Raw genomic sequence first — 20,443 nt, 5'->3', positions numbered from 1 at the left:
TTACGATATTGTGGTGGTGTTCATGTGCATTCAACTCGTAAATACGATCTATACGAGATGACTTCAATGCACCATAAAACCCAAAGAGATATTCAAGCTAAAACTCGTACACGCCCTCCTGAAATGCCTCATTTAAACACGCTTCCATGTCTATGTCACTGTATGGGAAGATTTGCATAACACCGTCCAAATGTTCACACAAAGAAAGAAGGCAGTAACTTATTCTTGCTGTAGTATTGTTACTGCCGCCATGTAGTGGAGATACGGTTTTGTTGTGAAAGTGAACCTACTTTGTACTTCCAAAGGGGGACAAACTAGAACAGTGGTTAAATTGTATTTACAACACTGTTCCGGAACAGTTCAACCCAAATATTCAGATGTGTGTAGCGCATTTTACAGAGGACTGTTTCCTTAACCTGAGAAGGCTGTGCTCAAAGGCTGTTTCTATTAAGGGGCAGTTCCAACTTTGCAAAGACAGTCTGGTTCTTCTGACTCACAGCCTGTAAGTACATTTTCATATTTAAAGAATTTGCCACTGATGATCCAAACGTGAGTTTTGAGCAGTGTAGAGTTGTGCTTGTTTGTAATTTCTCTGATCTCAAATACAGACATGGTTTTATGTGTGCGATACGCAATGCATAACAAGACAGTATAAGTCATTATAATCAGTTATTCTGTCCCCACTGGATGCAACAAATGCCTAATTTGTAATGAGATTTATTGGTTTTGTCTTGTCGCAACGGGACACGACATCGCAATATGTTAAAGGGCGTGACATTTCCTTCACACGCTTGAGGCATTCGGTCAATCACAACACACTGGACAGCTGGCCAATCAGCATACACCTCGCTTTTAAGAAAGATGAGCTTTGTCAAAATGTGTTTTAACCTTAAGCTGCAAACACATTGCATTACACCAAATACATTTTTAGGTATTTAAAAGCACTAAATACAACATGTTAATGGGGGTCTTCAGGTGACGGCAATCAAGCTGTTAACTATATTGTACAGTTTGCACAGCATACCACCTTATGGGATAATACGGCAATGTAATATCTTGAATTAACACCAGTTTAAAATGACCAATTTTTGGTTATGACAGACTACGTGTGTTGCACCTTTTGTCAACATCTGCCTCTGAGAATATGGTTTAATATGCCACAAAACAAGTAAATGCAATGGTGCAATCGGGTTTTTCTTTTGAAATTAATCAAGTTCTCATGTGTATACATTTGTTTTGATGCATTTTATGCAAGTTTTAAAATATGTAAAATCTATTTTGTACATTTTTTATAATAATTATATATTTGTTTCAAGTTTATAGATGCATGTAATCAACAACCACAAGTTTCAAGGACAAATAATGTTAGTAGCAATACACAATTGATGTTAGTGTTCTCTCTCTCTCTCTCTCTCTCTCCATTGCAAAGGTGTTCATTAAGTTGCCAACCAACAAGTCATTTGTTTTGTCTGACTTTCTTTTTCTTTCTCCATATAGTTAATGACTTCAAAACAACTACATTATCAATATTGAACAAGAGAAATATTAGAAGTATATTTATACTCCAGAGGGAGCAGTTGAACTGTGAAATTGTGCATTCAAAGTATAGTTCACCCAAAAATCAGTCACCCACACTTAGCTCCTAAACCATATGGCATTCTGTCTTCTAAAAGCACTATTTTCTTTGAAGTAACAGACAGCAGCCATTAATTATCAAGCTCCAAAGACAACAAAAGTACCACAGAGCCATAGTCCTACAACCCCTGAATTACATTTCAGGTCTAGAAGAAAATTAATACTGTATAACCTTTATTTTAGGTATAGACTTCAGTTAATTTTTCACTAAAACGGTGTTGCAAAGAAGATAGTGTTAAGTCCAACAGAAACAACTAGTGTTTTTTGTTTGTTTGTTTTTTGAGTGAACTATATACTACAATTCATAAGTCCTCAAATTGACAAAATGTCTGTAATAAATCCATTAACTACCAAAAAAAAAAGTAACTGAAATTAAAGCACCCAATTAAATACGGATGAAACACTGATTTAAAATAGATAAATGATAAATTCATAGTTTAAATTTATCATGGATTGCAGATTGCAAGTGTTCACACTTACCTTTAATGGCATCTCATTCATAATTGTGTCTGAATATATAGAATGTTGTTTAATGAGCATTTAATGCACATCACTGTCAGGTGGACAACTTGATAATGCAAGTGCACTGATACCCAGTGTCTATTCATTAAAGAACCCAAATATCACTGCAAAAGCTAAAGCCTTAACAAATGCTTTACATATTCCAACCAATGAGGTTTGTGTCAAAATACATGCAACTGCATATTGAACTCTGCTGTTATTAAAGCTTATTTCTGTCTTAGTATAACAAACATATTGCTTAAAAATAAAAATAAAAAATTCAGACAGGAAGCTAATGTTTAAACTTGAGTATTACATATAAAAAGGTTTTCAGGGTGACTTGTAATTTTACAAAAAATATATAGAAATACAAATGTGAATTGGGAGGTTCATGACACAAAGGATTGGAAAAGCCAAACTCTGTATACGACAAATATATTTTATGCAAAATTCATGGCCATGTTTCCTGGCAACTTATGTGGCAAACTAAATAAGCAGGCCAATAAACTATCCAGTGGAACAGACCTGTCATTCAATACATTGCCTCATGAGAAACCAGTAAACTATTTTGTAAGCAAGCCATGCATCTAGCATCAATCTGAAGAGTTTCTTTCGAATCTTTAATTACAGTTTATCCACCAAACCAAAGTTTCACAATTCAGCTTAACGGCCAGATTTTTAATAGCAACAAAGTGAAAAAAGGATTGCTTTACGAGACTTCTTTTGTAAGCTTTATTGAGTGTGTACATGTGTGTGAACTACAAGAATATTTCAGGCCCAAACGCATTAGATCTATGGAATAAAACTAAAGAAAGTAAGGATATCACCTACAATCATATGGACCACTGACACAAAACCACACACAATGCTTAACCTATTAAAATAAAATTGGGATTAAATTAGACCAGATATTATATGAAGGCCACTGCGTGTACTACAAGATCGACCAACAACTAATCGCCAGTTTCTGAAGAGACGATGCTCTTTCTTCATCAGGCAGTACACTGAAGAAGTTCATGAACTGGTGACCTAGAAAAAGAAGATGACTAGTTAAAAAGAAATGAAGAGAATATAATGTATAATGATAGTGGATCACATTTACTTCTATACAGTTATTGAATAAGGCCCAGTCAATCTAAAAAATGTTAAATGTTTTCCTTCAGAAATAACAGCAAAAGGAATTTGATTTGGAATCTATACCTAAAACATTCTTAAAAGGTTTAAGATGTAAATAAGTAAGCTGATGTTCTAAAACTTAGCAAAACAGGAAATACAATTTGTCCCTCTAGCTTTCTATCTTATCAGTCTTGGCTAATCAAAAGAGCTGAATTATTAGAAACTTACCATAAATGCTGTACAAATGTCATTACAAAATCTCCTAAAAATACTTGGTGCGGTTAAGAGCTCTCTGAGCAAGCTGGCCGCTCTCATCCGTGATTTTCTCCCAGTCTGTCTGACCGACTACAAAACCAATAGCGCGCTTTCTGTCGGCATCCTTCTTCTCTTCAAGATCAGCCCAGCGCACCTGGAAAATCAGCAAGTTTAATGAGCACAAAATGTTTGTTTAAATCATGACCCTCCCCAAACAGAACAAGAAAAGCTATTAAAATTTCTGATTAATTCAGGTCTTGTTCAGACCAACAACAACACCAAAAATACAGACCAACTATTCAAGCCTTTTCAAAAGAGGGGTCTCAATCTGCAATTCTCAAGAACATTCAAAATGAAAACTGAACAACACGTGACTATAAACAGTAATTCAAAGCTAAATTATGAAATATGTGCAGCACATTACCCTCTTTTTGCCAGGTTCAGACATGCGACTGGCATAGTCATCGGGCAGCTGAAGGAAGTCCTCCATGCCAGACACATCAGTTTCTCGTTTTCTCTTGCCTCCACCCGCCAGACCATCCAGTTTGTCTGGAAGGACAAAGCAGCATCTAAAGTCATCATCAACTCTACATCTGATGAACACTTATTTACTAAAACCTGGCAAATGACATACTGATATGATAAAAGCTATTACTGTGATAAGAGCGACAGCTGTCTAGAGACGTACATCATGTGCACAGTTTCAAGAGCTTTTCACACTGCTGGGTTAGTGGGGTTTTTTAATGTTTTTTTTTTTTTTTTTTTTTTTTTAAACCAGTCACACTTCGGACATTTATACTAACTTTCATGAGCTCACAACTTTACTTGCTCACCAATGGATCCTTTGCGATGAATGGGTGCCGTCAGAATCAGAGCCCAAACAGCGGATTAAACCATCATAATAATAAAAGGGCGTCTTCAAGACACTGTTTTTTTAGTAAAAAATGGAAACAGTTGATAATGAAATTGTTAGTGCATGTGTAAACAAAAATAATTAGTGAAAACAGTGACTTGTGGACAGGGATCATTTCGAAAACATTGTTGACTGTACACAAAAAAAAAAAAAAAACTGTTTGTTGTACATTGTTGTCATGTAAAAACAAAAAATGTCCTGGTGAAATGTAATATGCATAGAAGACTCCTATTTTTGCTGAAAGTTAAAACCCAACACACACATCGTTTTGCTTCACAAGACATTAACTGATGGACTGGAGTGATGTGAATTACTTGTAGATTATTGTGATGTTTTTATCAGCTGTTTGGACTCTCATTCGGACGGCACCCATTCACCGCAGTGGATTCATTGGTGAGCAAGTGATGTGAAGCTAAATCTGTTCCAATGAAGAAATGAACTCATCTATATCTTACAAGGCCTGAGGGTGAGAACATTTTCATTCTTTGGGTGAACTATTTCCTTTTACTGCCTGAGAACAAAATGATAATGTGATGGAAAAGCAGTTATTGAAATATCAAAGACCCGGAAACTGAGAAAAAAATAAGACGACACCAAATATTAAAAACAATTATATTAAAGACAACAACAACCATATATAATATCTTAAAGATATAAAACGACATACAGTAGATACATATATTGCTATGAATATTGTTGTGTAAACTACAAATAAATACCCACCAAGCTTTGCTTCTGATGTGTCCATCTCCCATTTGCTTTTCGGAAGGTATCCCTATATTACAGAGAGACACTCCAACGGTTAATCCTCAGGTGATGAGAGACAGAGGGGACAGACAGCGTGACAGAGGGGGGACAGGGAAAGAATAGGGCTGGGAAGCAATGAGGATGCTTTGGATGATGAGAGAATAAGTTTGAAAAAGAGATAATTAATAAGTCACAGAGTCAACAACAACAACTGATAAACAGTCCTTATTCAGGATATGAAAACGTTTACTGAATACAAAAGAACATGCATTTTTTAATGCATTATGATGTGTATATGAACCAGATTCCTACTAAATTGACTGCTTCATACATAAATTTTATAGTAAATCACAAAGCCAAGAAATTGTCAACTATGAGATAAGACAAAAAGCCTACAGCACAATGCACCGGAAATATTCAAGACTGAAATGAAGTCCATTTTTAAATGTTAAATTCTTCTTCTCTGCCAACCTTTCTCAATCCTGCCTTCAGGAAATAATGTTAACACTGGATCTTTGGATAGAGAAACAACTACCTTTTATATAGGGCTGCACGCTTTATCAAATGGACTGTCTTGCACATCTTCATTTTTTTGTTAATAAATAAAAATAAAAAAAATCAGACAAACTGCAGTATTTAAAGTTTTTCAGGGTCAAATGTATTTTTACAAAAATATATACAAATAGAAATGTAAATTGGGAGGTTTGCGAAACATTGACCTTTCATATAGGCCTTGCCGATTAATCAAATGTGATTTTGTAATGCATATCTTATCAGTAAAGCCGGTTCTGTGACTAGTAGTAAATCTATATAACCTGCTTTTTCAGATGGAGCAGCATTTACGACAAACAGCCGTAGTTCTCTGACAAGCTTTGCAATAAAATAAATAAATAAAAAAGCAAAACGATATAATCGTACAATTATGAAATCAAAGAAATAATTTGCGATAATGACAGCTGTTTGCGTAGCTTCTCAAGTGAACTACGGCTCTGTGTAGTAAATGCAGCTTCATCGGAAAGTATGTGAAAATACACAATTTAATAACATGCTTTTACTCCAAACTCACTTCATAACGTCAGTCGAGAGTTTGAAATAAATCCTTCTGTGAGATGATGTGGCTTCTTATACAGAATAAGACACGCAACAATTTTTGAACTGGGAATTTACATTCAACTACAGAGACATGATAGATAAAGTACAAATTCGTAAAACTCACTAAAACTAAATTCAAATTTGTAAATGGAAAACTAAAATCTAACTAAATTAAAATTTAAGGGATTAGTATTACAGTTCACACAAAAACAAAGACAATTATACAAAATTGGGTATAAAGTCATCTACACTGAAGCCACATTAAATGTTTGTTATAGTACAGAAAAAAAGAGATTTTAATGTTACTAATGCACAGATATTAATGAGTTTTGCCAATGCATTCTATATCCTATTGTATATAGAATTATATACAATGTTTACAATATTTCTAAGTAGAATTAAAGATGTCATGAACTGAGAAACCAAAATTTCTGTATTCTTGGTATTTTGACATGTAAGAGGCCACTGCGCTATAAAAAAAACAAGTTTCAGAAAAGTTAGTCCAAAAAATGCTTATGTTAAAACAGCTCGTGCAATGTTCTACTTGATGTAATAGTGTGGATAAGCATCAGCCCCGCAGAAGATGATTAATGCCTGCTTCGATATCACTGCCTGTTTAACCCCACCCAACAATTCACGCATGCAGTGTTTACGAGAGAGACAAACATGGGTCTAAGCAGAAATTAAATGATGAAGATGCTCCGAAGACAAGATGCCCAGTTGTGGAAAAACAGTATTTGCATTGGCTTCCTTCTGATTCCAATGTTAGGAAAAATGGATTAACTATTTTAAATGAAGATCCAGACAGCATCAATAAAAACTAGGTCTTTTGTTCACCTTATTTTACCACGTATTTGTTTTCAAACAAGGCACAATTCTAAGTGGGATATTCAGAAAGACTGAACCTAATAGACGATGCTGTACAATTATATCAGAACGACAGTGATCACAAAACAAGTGTGAGTAACTTTTGATTACGTGATCAATATATAAACAGATTGCATTTAGGCCTTTTTTATTTTTTGAAATCTTGATAACATTAGCAGTGGACCTCAGAGAACAGTACAAAAAAAAAACCAGAGGCAGTTCATGACCCCTTTAAATATTATAAAGCTAATATAATATAAATATAATATAAAGCTTCAACCACAAGTTTTTGAACTATATAAATATTAAAATACACAAAGTTGCAGTCAATTATGACAAAGTTTGAAGCCGTGTATATGCTCTCTTTGATAAGAGTGGTAACACTCAAAACACACTTGGAAATGTCCCAAGTGATGTTTGTGTTATCATAAAAGGTTGTATCAAGTTATAAAAGGGCATAACTGACCAAGTACCATAAACAATTTAAATCACTGAATAAAAAAATATATAGTTAGCATGAATGCTGCATATTTTGTAAGCACATATATCTGTAGACACATACACTGATCACTGATATTGCCAATATTTTGAAAGATCTGAATAAGAGAAGGTTTCAAACTGAACAGCCAGGTTGTTAAGAGATCAAGTGTTTTACCAAGATCTCAACAATTGTCTCTAAGATCCCAGGTGTTTTAAGTTTCAAATACAATCAGTGTTATCAGTGAAAAGTAAGGAGTCCTGACAATAGCACAGAAATAAAAACCTTTTTGAAGGTTTCCATGACTGATACAGACACCTTTAAAGAGGAATGATATGACCATAGGGCCTTTTGCACCACAGGAACCTTTTAATAGTACCAGAACTAATTGTGGAACTACCCACCTTTTGGCGTTTTCGCCAAAGAACTGGGTGCGATTTTAGTACCGGACTCCTTCGAGAAATAAATTATCTCCTACTCCGGAGCAGGGTCTAACAAGCACAACTGGTAAGTAGACATTCATTGGCCAGACACGTTCGAAAACACCCTCACCCGCCACGATTTAAAACGCTGTGTAAACACACTATAACATTGTGTCAACTTGTTTCACAAGTATGGTGAACAGCGATAGTTGGACAAACACTGAAGTGCAGACACTTGTAACAAATGTAGCACTGCCAGTTGTCGTTGGAGATTCTTATTGGAGATTATGAAACCCGCGAGATGCAACAAAAACACAGCTCGGATAACAGCATCCTCCATCCTCTTGTTGTTAACATTATTCTTTTTTTGTGTTGTTGAATGCCATGCACAAATGATGTCGCTGTCAACAGGTTTAAATTACTTCCTAGAACACAGTGTTGGTGCGAATGCAACTTTTTAAATAGTACTGCGAAATAGTTCGTGCAAAACCGTCCCAGTAATTGAGTACTGTACATTTAGTTCTGGAACTATAAGCGGTGCGAAAGGCCCTCATATTGAGACTAAAACAATGATATTTTTATTAAAATAAATTATGAAAACAGTAATGGTAAAATAATTTCTTGTGTTTGGCAGCTGCAATGATAAACACTGTATGCTTTGGGCTTTAATTTCAAAGCCAGGCTTCATTCAGATGCCAAACCAAGCCATATGCTGAAATTCTAGGACTTTCATCTTAGTTTACAAAGTCTGCCAGTTTAATTTTAGCAAGACATCAAAAAACAAAAATAGATGGTAACAAATCTGGATGTTACATTATAATGTTATGTCGGATATTATGGATAAAGAAACTGTTAATTATTTGTCTTCAATGTATAAAAGGATAAACTTTCTAAAAATACTTTGCATGAACTTTTTCAAAACTTAATGTAAATTAAGTAAAAAAAAACATTAATCATACTGTCTAAAACAGACTAAAATAATGTTGTTGTTTTTCATTATTTAGAAGTGCTAAGTGTTTTTCCAATTTGGCCACCATTCAGTTCAGCTATTCTTTAACCCCAGTCTTTATTGCCAAGATAGACCAACATCTGTTAAAGTTCATCTTAATGCCTTATGTAAGCGCTTCCTTGCATTCTTACAATATTCTATGAGTATCCACTGCATTACACAGTCACTACATTTCTACTGTAATTCCAACTCATTAACCCTAGGGAAAACTAGCAATGATCAAAGAATAAACAGAAACAGGCTATGGCAAGACATTTTGCAGCCTTTATAATTTATATTATTCTGATATTTAATGAACAATAGTGGAGTTTATATTTGGTTAAGGTCTTCACTCATTTTGTTTTATTATAAGCCACAAAGATAAGACTCATGTAGAGCTTCCTACAAGACAAAACTGAGAAGCTTTCACGAAGTCTTGCATTCAAATTCAAGTCCCATGATAAAAGTTCCATAATAGGAACTCAACTATAACATCAGCAAGACATATCATTTCGGTGTCCTTCTCGGCTAAATCAAGGGACATTCTTGCATACTGTTAATCTAGAATACAGCAAACTAAAGATGACTTAAATATAATTAAAGCTACATCCCAGTGAAGCCAAACCACTTTTCGAGTCACTAACCTCTGAGTTCCATATGGCTTCTCAAAAGCAAAATTAACAAATATTCAGGAAGACTTTATAATACAGTCTATTTTATAGTTGTTCCTAATCCATAAATTTGACTCTAATGGTTAAACAGTTAGTAAAGACATTAAGTCTCAAATGTACAGCAAGTAAAATATTTTAATTAACTAAACTTTTTAGATCCTTTAATATGAATATTTAGGACAAATGTACAAATATCCTCCATTATATATACAATTACAAAGTATTTAAAGACTTCAGCACTTTCATGCACTTCAATCAAGTCACTGCCTTTAGTGACATTTGCTGTTGCCGATTTATTTGTTGTGAAAGCATTTAATAATCTTTGCATTGCAATTATCCAAATAACCCCGTCACAGATAGTGACTGTGAAAGTCTGTGACATTGATGCATGCTTCGAATACATACCTTGTTTTGTTGAAAAACTGGGTTTCACGTTTAAAGTAACTAAATAATCACAGTTCCAATTGTTAGATGAAAGGAGCATGCATGAAAACAGAAGTCCTACCAGATCAGTCTCGTCATCGTCTTCCTGTTTCACTTCAGATTTTGGTTCTTCTTCAGATGGGTTGAAGTCTTCCATCTCCACCTATCACAAAAGCATTTTTGTGTTAATATGAGAAGGGAACCAGCAAAAAGAAAATCATTTACAATTCCTTTAATTAACATAATGAAGTGTCATCAAACACTTACATCTTCAATCGCAGCATCCTGCAGTAGAGACCTGATGTCTAGTCGTACCATATGTGGTGGTGCAGATTCCCAGCCACTGGCCAGCTGTGTGCAACAAGCATGTTATTAGCCAGGCTTCTGTACAGTTAAATCATATAACTCTGCAGATCAACGGAAAAAAAACAGCAGGCTCAAACTCCAAACACAATCAAATTAAAGAAACTACCTTTGTAATATCCTTTAGTATTCGTCCATGTATGTTTCTCTTTGCACACGTTTGGTGATCAGTGGTGATTTCAGCCAAGTACACCTGAGAATTAAAAAAAAAAAAGTTATAGTACAGTTAGGTATATAAAAAGTTGCTCTACAGATATCTACAGACTAGCCATGTCATCCATTCCAAGCAAACAACTTAGATTTACTTGAAATGCCAAGGAAGCTCACCTCAAAACCCTTTGTTTTAGCAGCACTCCAGAACTGGTCAAAGTACTTCACTTTATCATTGATGGCATCCAGTATTATGAAGGGGAAAAATCCATCATCCAGTGTTTTCTTGAATGTCTTCAGCATGCTGCTTCGATAAGTATCTTCCATTTCTGGTTCATATTCATATTCAAGAACCTGATGAAGATGGTCAGAAAGCTTAGCATGACCAGCTGAGGGAAGTGAGTGGATTTCTCATTTGAAATTAATGACGAGCAGATCAAACCTTGGTTTTGACGCGCTTCCCAGAATCAGGGTCCTTCTCAACTTTTTCTACTTCAGTCATGAAATAGTCATCTAGACCAAGAACTCTGGGTGGCGCACCACCGCATTCGACCTCTTTATCCTTCATCAACAAAAGCAAATTTACTTGGATTCATTTAAATGACAAAGTAAATTGATCAAAAATCTAGTTTTTGGTTATATCCAGTCACTTAAGCTCAGAGCATCTCATCTCAAGCATTTCAAGCTATGCAAGCTATAAAGACAATAAACCAACTCCCTTATCCACCCTCAAGGCTGAGGTTTGTTTCTACAAAAGTAGATGCCAAGTTTACCATCAGGAAAAGCTGAGGCCAACATGTTTGAGGAAAAAACAACATGAACGTTATGCTCAGCAGCAAATATGGAGACAAAACAAAGCATATTACCCTAATAAGCTTTGCAACATGACTTTTGCCACTTCCAGGTAACCCACGCATGATAACCACAATCTGAAAAGAAGAAAACTGTGAGTATGGTATTCAGAAGATGATTATTCAAAAGGAGATCCAGAAGATAATTGTAGCATACCCTGTCAGGCCGAGCTGATCGACCTGGTGGTTTGAGGATGTCTTCAGCATTCTTTGTCTCTGGTTTCTTCTCTACACGAGGAGGCGCAACAGGAGCAGAAGGGGGCAGGGATGTGGGTGGTGGAGGGCGCTCATCTGGATAGCTCCTCCGATCACCTGAGCAAGAAATACAGGCATCTTACACGGTCCTCAACTTTTCAAGCTTAGTAACTCCGTTATTTATGGAAAACTCAATTCACAAATAAATACATTTATGGCAAACACTGCCTTTGGTTGGACATAAAAATATGCAAATATCAAGTCACAACATTAGCTGAGCCAATGTTGCTGTGTTAAGTTGGTCAGGTTGTTCATACAAACAAAGATTGCTGGATTAAGCCATAGTGTAATCAACAGTAGAATTCTTACAGAAGAGTTACATCAAAGATTAAACTATAAAATAGTGGTCAAATGATTACTCGTGAATCCAAAATGTGTGTATTTATATACAGTATACACATAATAAATATACACAGTACACACATATATATATTATGTAAACCAAAACTTTTATTTTGGAGCAGATTTTGGAAGCGATTAATCGCCATTATTCATTTGACATCACTACTTTAAAAATAAAGAGATTGATTCTTTTATTATTCACTTACTACCATAGCTTGAAGATCCATGGTCATAATGCTCAAGACTCCTTTCATAGGAAGACCTGTCATAGCTTGTTCGGTTATAAACCTCACGATCCCTGCTTGAGCGGCTTGGGTGATCTCTTTCTCTGTCCCTGTGTCCGGGACGAGGCCCAAGTGGAGGTCTGAAACAAGACATACAAAAAAAACAACGTATTTAAAGAACATTTCAAATATATGCCACCACACTTTTATCTAGTCCAAATTGTTTTACAGACATTTTAATATAAAGAAATGTTTACCAGTAAATTAAGTAATATGGGCATATGCAACTGTGAAAAAGGAGGCAGCAGTATGGTCTGGAAGTACTTACCGTTCTTCTCGCAAGAAACGGTCCCTTTCATATCTTTCTCTCTCATAATCCAGATGGGGCTTCTCCCTGTATGGATCTCTCTCCCAATCCCGGTCATAATCTCTGGGACCACCATATGGGTCACTTCTTCTGTCATAGTATGGGTCTCTGAGGCCAAGCAATTCTAATTAAGAAAAGAGATTGATAACAGATGTGAATTAAAATAAACCAACACAGTTTTCCTTCGTATACACCAAACAGAACCAACCTTTCTCATAAGATCGCTCCGATGGCGGTGGAGCAGGCCTCAACACAATCCTCTCTCCATAAGAAATCCTTTCCACTGTTGCACCAGGATCTGCTTAATAAAAAACCCAAATGTAGTGTCTAAATACAGTTAAAGTCAAAAAAGTTGAGAGGTAGAACATGTACTGACCACGGCCATGCCCATAGTCCACTGTTTTAGCAATAAATGAGGCTGTGGGGGCAGGAGATGAAGAATGAAGGAAGCCTGTAGATTGATTTGAAGAGGGCAAACCAGCTTCCAAAGACTGATTAGTCTGTCCCGTTTCTGACAATAAATTGGTAGCCTATGAGAAAAAGAAATGGTCAAGTAATCAGTAGTTTTCCACAACATGTTCTTGCAATATTGTTGATTAGTTTCTGAATCAAGGAGTGAAATTTGAAACTCAAGGTTGGAATACCTGCAGAGCACTTTTAACTTCAGGTGGAATTTCTAATCCAAGAATTCCAGCGGGAAGTTCTGAAGGCAACCCGGCTGACTCCGTGTTTGAAGCTTCTCCCAAAACCTTATTGCTTTCCTGGAGTTCTCTATAAGCAATCATGTCACCCAAGTTAATATTTTAACCTCACCCAGTTGGACTACATGAATCAGTGATGTTTAATTAATGGTGCCCTGATGAGAACTCCTTTTACCTTATCAATTTCAACTCCTGGGCAGCTTTGAGAATGATCTCATGCTGCCTTTGAGAAAGAGCAAGTACAGTTTTAGTTGCACTAGGTGAAGATTGCTCAAGTGGAGTATCCTGAGCTTGAGGTGCAGGCAGGCCAGCTAGCAACTCTGTGTTATGTTCATAACGGGGCTCCGTTTCTCCAACTGGATGAGAGTAATCTCTCGCTGGTGGGGGTGGACTTCTATCCCATTCAGAACGAGAGTGATAAGGAGGATCCCTGTCACGTTCCTGATAAGGTGGTCCTCTCCGCTCCTCTCTATACCGATTCTCATCATCATATGGAAATGACCTTTCTCTTCCATCTAGCCAATGCTCCTCTCTAATGTGCTCTGGGGGGCGACGTGGTGGAAAGTCTTGGTCAGGTTGTTCCCTGTCCCATTCCTCACGAGAACTGTAACACTCATCATCTTGTTCGTAATCTTGATACTCACGAGTTGGCCTTCTGTACGTATCATCCTCAGCACCATATGGGTATTCTTCTTCGTAATTTTCTTCTTCATGTGGTGGAGGGACATGCCACCTCTCCCTTGGGATTGGGGGTCTCATGGGAGGTCGTCTTATCTCCATTTCATGGGGAGGCATAGGAGGACGTCTCAGCCCTCTCCCTCGGGGATGAGCCCATCCAGGTTCTCTGTCCATTTCTTCTTCTTTATATCCAAGAGGACCAGCTGGTTCCCTTGCTAAGATTTCATGAGGTGCTGGTGGTCTCATGTCTCGCTCCACCATGTCATGGCGGGGTGGTGGTGGTCCCCATGGGCCTAGACCACGTCTGAAACGTGGTCCCATCATCCCACGTGGGCCCATGTGAGGAGGTCCATGTGGGGGACCAGGAGGAGGGGGGCGCCTTGGTCCATGAAGCATAAATCGAGGATGAAAAGGGGGTCTTCTGGGGCCACCTGGTGGAAAAGGAGGTCTACCATACATAGGAGGTCTTCTCTCTGTCCAGTATGGTTCTTCTTCCTCCCAGTATTCTTGTGGTTCTTCTTCCCAGTTTTCATCTGGATGTGTGGTCTCTGGGTGCTCCCTGTGACCCACTGAAGGTCCTCTCTCTTTAGGCAATTCATAGTACTCTTCAGGAAAGTGTTCCTCCTCTGGATGCCACATCTCATGGGGAGCTTCCTGGTCATCCATCTCTCCAGGACCTTCCAAAGAGGGGTCTTTCCAAGCTGAATCCTGGTCCTCTCCATGCGTTACGTCTTCTGGTTGCTGATGGTCATAGGGATCTTCTGACATAATTTCTCTCTGACAGTTGGGATCAACCATTTGTCCTCCGTATTGTCCTCGGCCACGTGCACGGCCCCTGCCTCTGAGAGGTACTGGCCCTTGGCCCCTTCCCCTTCCTCGGGTTACCTGAGGTGGACCTGTTTGATTCATCACATGTGGCCCCCTAGGAGCCTCCATAGGTGTATCAGTTTTAAACTTATCATGAGGAGGCTTTGCCTGTTGTAGTGGCCTGTTAGTAACATTGTTGGTTTTAGACAATGTTGGTTGTGAGCTTGGCTTCTGAGAGTTTGTGTTGGTGGTGTTTGGACTTTTTGTAGGTAGGGAAGGTTTAGTAGTATCTTCTTTTACCTTATCCTGCTTTGCAGTATCAGCAGTGATACTGTCCGATGTAGTATCCTTAGTTTGAGGAATGGGTCCACTCTGAATAAAAAATCCATCCACTGAGTCCAATATGTCATCTGTCAGTGATGGACCAGTGGAAGCCCCACCTTTTTTGATATTTTGATCTTGACCACTTTTGTTTTTTTCTGGACCTGTTTGAGATTGGGCAACTGGTGGTGCATCAGGTTTTTCTGATGTTTGTTTTGTTTGAACCCCAGGGACAGGACTGGATTGCGCTCCATACCCTGGTTGTTGAGGAGGTACAGGGGGTCTTTCAAATCGTGTAGGTGCATTCGGCCTAGGGGGGTTCTCAGGTCTTGCTGGAGGACCAGGGTGAGGAGGATTACCTCTGGGAGGTCGGTTAAATCGCTGACCACCGTCAAATCTAGGTGGTGCACTAAACCGTTGCTGGAATGGCTGTTCAAACCGTGGGCCTCTAGGACCATCAAACCTGAAAAGGAAAATATATGAAAAATCAGTAATGTAGCTCCAGAAATGTGTTAATAAAGTGTGCAATCGTGATTCTTCTTAAATGCATTACCTTGGGCCATCAAATCTTCCTTGAGGCCCATGAGGCCCAGGAGGCCCATGAGACCCAGGGGGCCCATGAGACCCAGGGGGCCCATGAGACCCAGGGGGGCCATGAGACCCAGGGGGCCCAGGAGGTCGAACTCCTAATCCAGGTGGTCCAGCAGTTTTACTTGTTTCAGAGACAGAATTTGACCCAGGAGATGGGAAAGGTTCTGCAGGTGATGGCCCATGTGGAATAACTGGTCCAGTTGGTGGTGGGACCTGTGGTGAAGACCCCGGCATGGCATCCATTTTAACTGGTGGAGGCATAGATGGAAGCCCTGGGTTAGCTAAATGCATATTTCCATCTGGTCCAGGGAGTCGATGCTGCCCATATGGTCCCATTAAGCCCCCATATGAAGGAGCTGTACCATACTGATGCTGCATAGCTCTTAAAGATGTGACTCGCTCTTGCAGATGAGCTGAAGTTGAATTCATTTGCTCTTGCCATTGTCTCCATTGGGCTTCGTAATCATGTAGCTGGTCTTTGTGTGGGTATGTCTGAAACTGTTCCAACCACAAATTAAAATGCCTGTCCCACTCTTGGTATAAGGGAGCAAATCGCTGTTGCTGCATTTCATAGTGTTGCAATTGCATCTCAAAGGGCATTGTCTGGTGGATAGAATTAAACAACCATATTAAAATGACAGTTATTTTGGTGCATTTTCTCATGTTTTTGCTCTATACCAAAATATTTTCTAAGCTCACCACGCAAATTAAGAGCCACTAATAGAGTAAATAAAACACAAAAATTGCACCTGTAGATGTGCTGGCTGCTGAATAACCTGCTGGTACTGTTGCAGGACATGCTGTAGTTGAGCATGCTCTTGCATCAGTGCCTGGTACTGAATGCTGGCCCTTTGATGCTGTACATGCTGCCAATGGGCAGCTGCCGCCTGCAGCTGCTGAAGACGTGCTGCTTCAGCTGGGTCTCCTGTATCAGTGATCCCACTGGGCTGTAATAAATATCAGTAATCAATTAAATATGAAAAAGGTAAACAAATACATACACACTAGTAAACATTTGAAGTGGATTAAAACCTTTCATCAAAGTTGTCCTAAAACGCATTCTTGTCTTAGGGCAACTTTGTAAATTTTTGATGCACTTCAAATGTTGACTACTGTACATACATGAACAAAACACTACTGTATATATTACTTGGAATAAAAAAAATTACCTTCGATTCCTCTGGTGGTGGGGGAGGAGGAGGTTCCTCTTTGGGAGGTGGGGGTGGTGGGGTGCTCTTTGGGGGTTCAACTGGAGGCGGTGGAGCAGGAGCATTGCTTCCATTAGATGAATTTTGATTCTGCTTAGCCTTCTCGTTTTTCAGCTTCTGCAAATTTTGACGGTGCTGCTGATACCAATATTCCTGCTGCTCCTGTACACAAATACAAATGCTACAAATATTTCTATAATGTTTGAGTAACCATATTGCTTCAAATTAATTAAGATTCACATGATATCTTACAATACGACAGTGATACTTTTGCAGTGTGACTTTTTTAATAATGAACTTGTTACAATAAAATAAAAATTTCAATTTAAAATAATAGTTTATTTGTGAAACACTATTACCTATCCTACAGCTCCGACTTCAAGAGAGAAAATAATTATTTTATGAACCTATCAACATGCTACTGATTTTGTTAGGTATAACTGTAGCATAAAGTAAATTTACTGAAAAGGGTTAGTGTGTATATGAGGACGTTAACTATGGTATGATAACTGGGAGGACAATTTATGGTGAAAGGATTCACATAATTATGCAAAAGTGCAGTTCAAAAGACAATTATGACACAGTAGCGTGTCCCAACACTTGCCTACTCTTCTGCTACAAACTCCAAAGTACTTTTTTTTTTTTTACTTTACACAAGATTGCATACTTTTAAGGAATAGTGAAAGTAAGCAGACTGTGCAGTAAGGGGGCTGCTTGGAAAATATTATCTGCTAGATGATTAGTCTACAATAAGTAAATTTTGTGGCTGTTTAAAATGCAGATAAAAAAAAGTTGTTTCCTTTGAAAACAAACACCTCATGTTACTTCAAAGTATCATGACAAGATAAAAAACAGAGAGGTTTGTATCTTCATCTGAAAAGATTTGCAGAAAGGCAGTATTATATCACTTGCTCACAACTAGCATCTGAGAGGAAGTCACTTTAGATAAAAGCATCTGCCAAATGACTAAATGTAAATGTAGTGAAAGGTTGCCATCAAAGTTTCCAAATAGTTGTTAAAAAATAAAAATAAAAACACACAACTGTCCATCAATTAACATTTTCAAGTGAAAAGCTGCATGTTTTTATTATAGGTGTTTTTACTTAAAAGCATTAATCACATTTTTGCTGAAAACAATGTATTTAATTGATGTGTTTATTTCAGAACAAAAACAGTTTTCACTTCACAAGAAACTAACTGATGGACAGGAGTTGTGTGGATTATTGTGATGTTTTTATCAGCTGTTTGGACATTCTGGCGGCACCCATTCACTGAACATCCATCCGTCAGCAAGTGTATATCCCCCCCAAATCTGTTCAGATTAACAAACTCCTGCATGTTCATTTTGACAAATCAAAGAACAATTGTAGTCAAGATAATATAAAGCCATATAAAAAATTATGCTAGTTAGTGTGATGTTTTAGATGGTGTATGATATATCACAACAGGCACATGACATTCAGTAAATTTAGGAAGTGTCAATTGACGTATTAACATAAATGTTGATAAGAACTAATGTAAACTATGTTGTATAATAGTGATCTATACAAGACGGAGATATAATGTGCTGCATAAGGAGTTACTGTATTAATACAACAACATCAGATTAACAATAAATCATGCCACAAAAGCTTGCCTGCAAAGACATCGACGAAAAGTCGGGCTTTTCATCCGCCACCGATGCACTGGCTTCGCTAACCTGAGGTGCTGGAGCTGGGGTCTTCACTGCAGGTGATAAAGATGAAGGAGGCTCGGGAGCTGGAGGCTGGGGGTCTGGCGGCGGAGGCTGAGGCTGGAGCTGGGGCTGAGGTGGACCGGCTGGACCTCTCAGAGCGGACGGATCTTGAAAGCTGTTGGGGCCTGTCTGCCAGTACGGAGGCCCGCTGCCGCTGCTGGTGTTGCCGGAGTGATGCAGCACCGACTGCAGCTGCTTTTGATGGAGCTGCTGCAGCTGCTGCATTTGTTGTAAATGCTGTTCGTGTAAACTAGAGAAATTTGACGACGCTGGAAGAGATGGAGCCCCATATCCTCCTCCTCCTCCTCCTGCTGCTGCTGCTACTGCTACTGGAGGCTGTGCTCCTCTAAACTGATGAGGCCGCGGGCCGAAGTGTGGAGGAGGCTGGGGTCCACCTCCGTAAGCGCCCCAGGAGGGATGCATGCTTGAACCGAGACACAACGGGCCAGATGAGGCCTAACCGCCTGATCGCATAAAGCCGGTTACTTTGTAATTTTCGCTACTACTGTTTGCAAATATGATCGCACTTATTAGCACCGGCTCCAACTATCGAAAGCTTAAAAATTTGTCTATCTTTACATATGTGCAAAAAACAAGACGTTTGAATTCATAATTATTGTTTGAATGCTGTTTCCTCGACGGGCCCGTCTGCCTGCGCGCGTGCCCAACTGCGCCTACGTCTGATCGTCACAGTGACGCTCACTTTGCGTAATACGTCACCGCATTTCTTCTCATCCGCACGAACGGCAGGCGCATTAGCGCCATCTGTCGATTCAAGTAGGCTTGCCGTACTCTTTTCTCAAGCACAATTTTCTTCCTTAAATTTTAATTAATACATTTTAAAACGTTGTCCTGCAGCATTATCTAACTGTAACCAAACTACAATATTTTAAATACCACACCCAAAATGTAAATGATAATGTAAAACATTTCTGAAATCTTGAAATCTTCTGTACTGATTCCATTAGTGTGTGTGTGTGTCTCTGTGTGTGTGTGTGTCTGTGTGTGTATGTGTGTGTGTGTGTCTGTGTGTGTGTGTGTCCATACATTCACATTTATATGGGGACATATATGTGCAATATATATAATCAAAAAGGATCAACATTTATGAATAGATGATTTTAGAAGTATTTTGTCTTTATTTTTAAATACAGTATATTTGTATGCATTAATATATAGCCATATTGTCAACGCATATATTGCTGTATATTGAGAAATATAAGCCATATAGTTTCACATACAGTGCCCTCCATTAGTATTGGAACAGTAAAGACTATATACAGTAGACAGTAAATATGATTAAAAGATGAATATGAGACAAAACTACAGAATGTCACATTTTATTGTTGAGTTATTCAACACAAAGATGTTTTACCAGCTAAGAAGATCAGCACTTTTAGAGTTTCATCTCCCAATCTGATGTGAGCAGAATTATTGTCAACAGTTGCTCACAGGTTTCTAAGTGTTCAGCTGTGTCCTGTTGCATTAATTCTTCAGATAATAAAAGCAGTGAATGTGTATTATCAAATATATCCATTGCTTCTGCATTCTAAGTCTTGCATTTGATGATGACACACACAAACCAGGAGGAAGACGAGGAAGATGACTCTGAAAGAAAAGCAAGTAATCTGGATGCTAAAAGAAACGAGGAAGACAAAACTATAGGAAAAACAAAGGGCATGGAGAAATCAAGAGTTTGGAAACTACCAGCAACATCAGCAACCAATGATGACTTGATTGGC

The 20,443-nt window shown here is 38.2% G+C and overlaps 1 protein-coding gene across 3 annotated transcripts; it reads right to left on the bottom strand.

The window, feature by feature from the left end:
- Positions 1–2,854: 2,854 nt before the first annotated feature.
- Positions 2,855–19,408, bottom strand: ylpm1 (YLP motif containing 1). Of its 3 annotated transcripts, none has more exons than XM_052585963.1 (21): positions 18,603–19,408; positions 16,928–17,128; positions 16,508–16,705; positions 15,721–16,361; positions 13,537–15,630; positions 13,305–13,431; positions 13,037–13,190; positions 12,869–12,958; positions 12,622–12,784; positions 12,276–12,433; positions 11,630–11,784; positions 11,488–11,550; positions 11,064–11,183; positions 10,799–10,975; positions 10,581–10,664; positions 10,376–10,459; positions 10,191–10,271; positions 5,144–5,195; positions 3,932–4,056; positions 3,481–3,661; positions 2,855–3,165 (listed from the first exon to the last, which is right to left on the bottom strand). In XM_052585963.1, the coding sequence occupies exons 1-20, from the start codon at positions 19,122–19,124 to the stop codon at positions 3,515–3,517; spliced, it is 5,436 nt and encodes a 1,811-aa protein (XP_052441923.1). In that variant the 5' UTR covers positions 19,125–19,408; the 3' UTR covers positions 2,855–3,165; positions 3,481–3,514. The 3 variants fall into 3 exon arrangements, with proteins under 3 accessions (XP_052441923.1, XP_052441924.1, XP_052441925.1); XM_052585964.1 differs by having other exon boundaries at positions 12,279–12,433; XM_052585965.1 differs by having other exon boundaries at positions 18,666–19,408.
- Positions 19,409–20,443: the final 1,035 nt, after the last annotated feature.

Source organism: Carassius gibelio, chromosome B20, assembly GCF_023724105.1.
Source record: "Carassius gibelio isolate Cgi1373 ecotype wild population from Czech Republic chromosome B20, carGib1.2-hapl.c, whole genome shotgun sequence".
Classification (NCBI taxonomy): domain Eukaryota; kingdom Metazoa; phylum Chordata; class Actinopteri; order Cypriniformes; family Cyprinidae; genus Carassius; species Carassius gibelio.
This window is presented reverse-complemented; position numbering and strand designations above follow the sequence as displayed.

Excerpts from the sequence above, each read along its gene's own strand:
- ylpm1 (XM_052585963.1), bottom strand. The coding sequence starts at position 19,124 with ATGCATCCCTCCTGGGGCGCTTACGGAGGTGGACCCCAGCCTCCTCCA. Across the intron at positions 12,785-12,868 it reads GGAGCGATCTTATGAGAAAG|AATTGCTTGGCCTCAGAGAC; the intron begins GTTGGTTCTGTT and ends TTTCTTAATTAG. Across the intron at positions 3,662-3,931 it reads CTGAACCTGGCAAAAAGAGG|GTGCGCTGGGCTGATCTTGA; the intron begins GTAATGTGCTGC and ends CTGATTTTCCAG.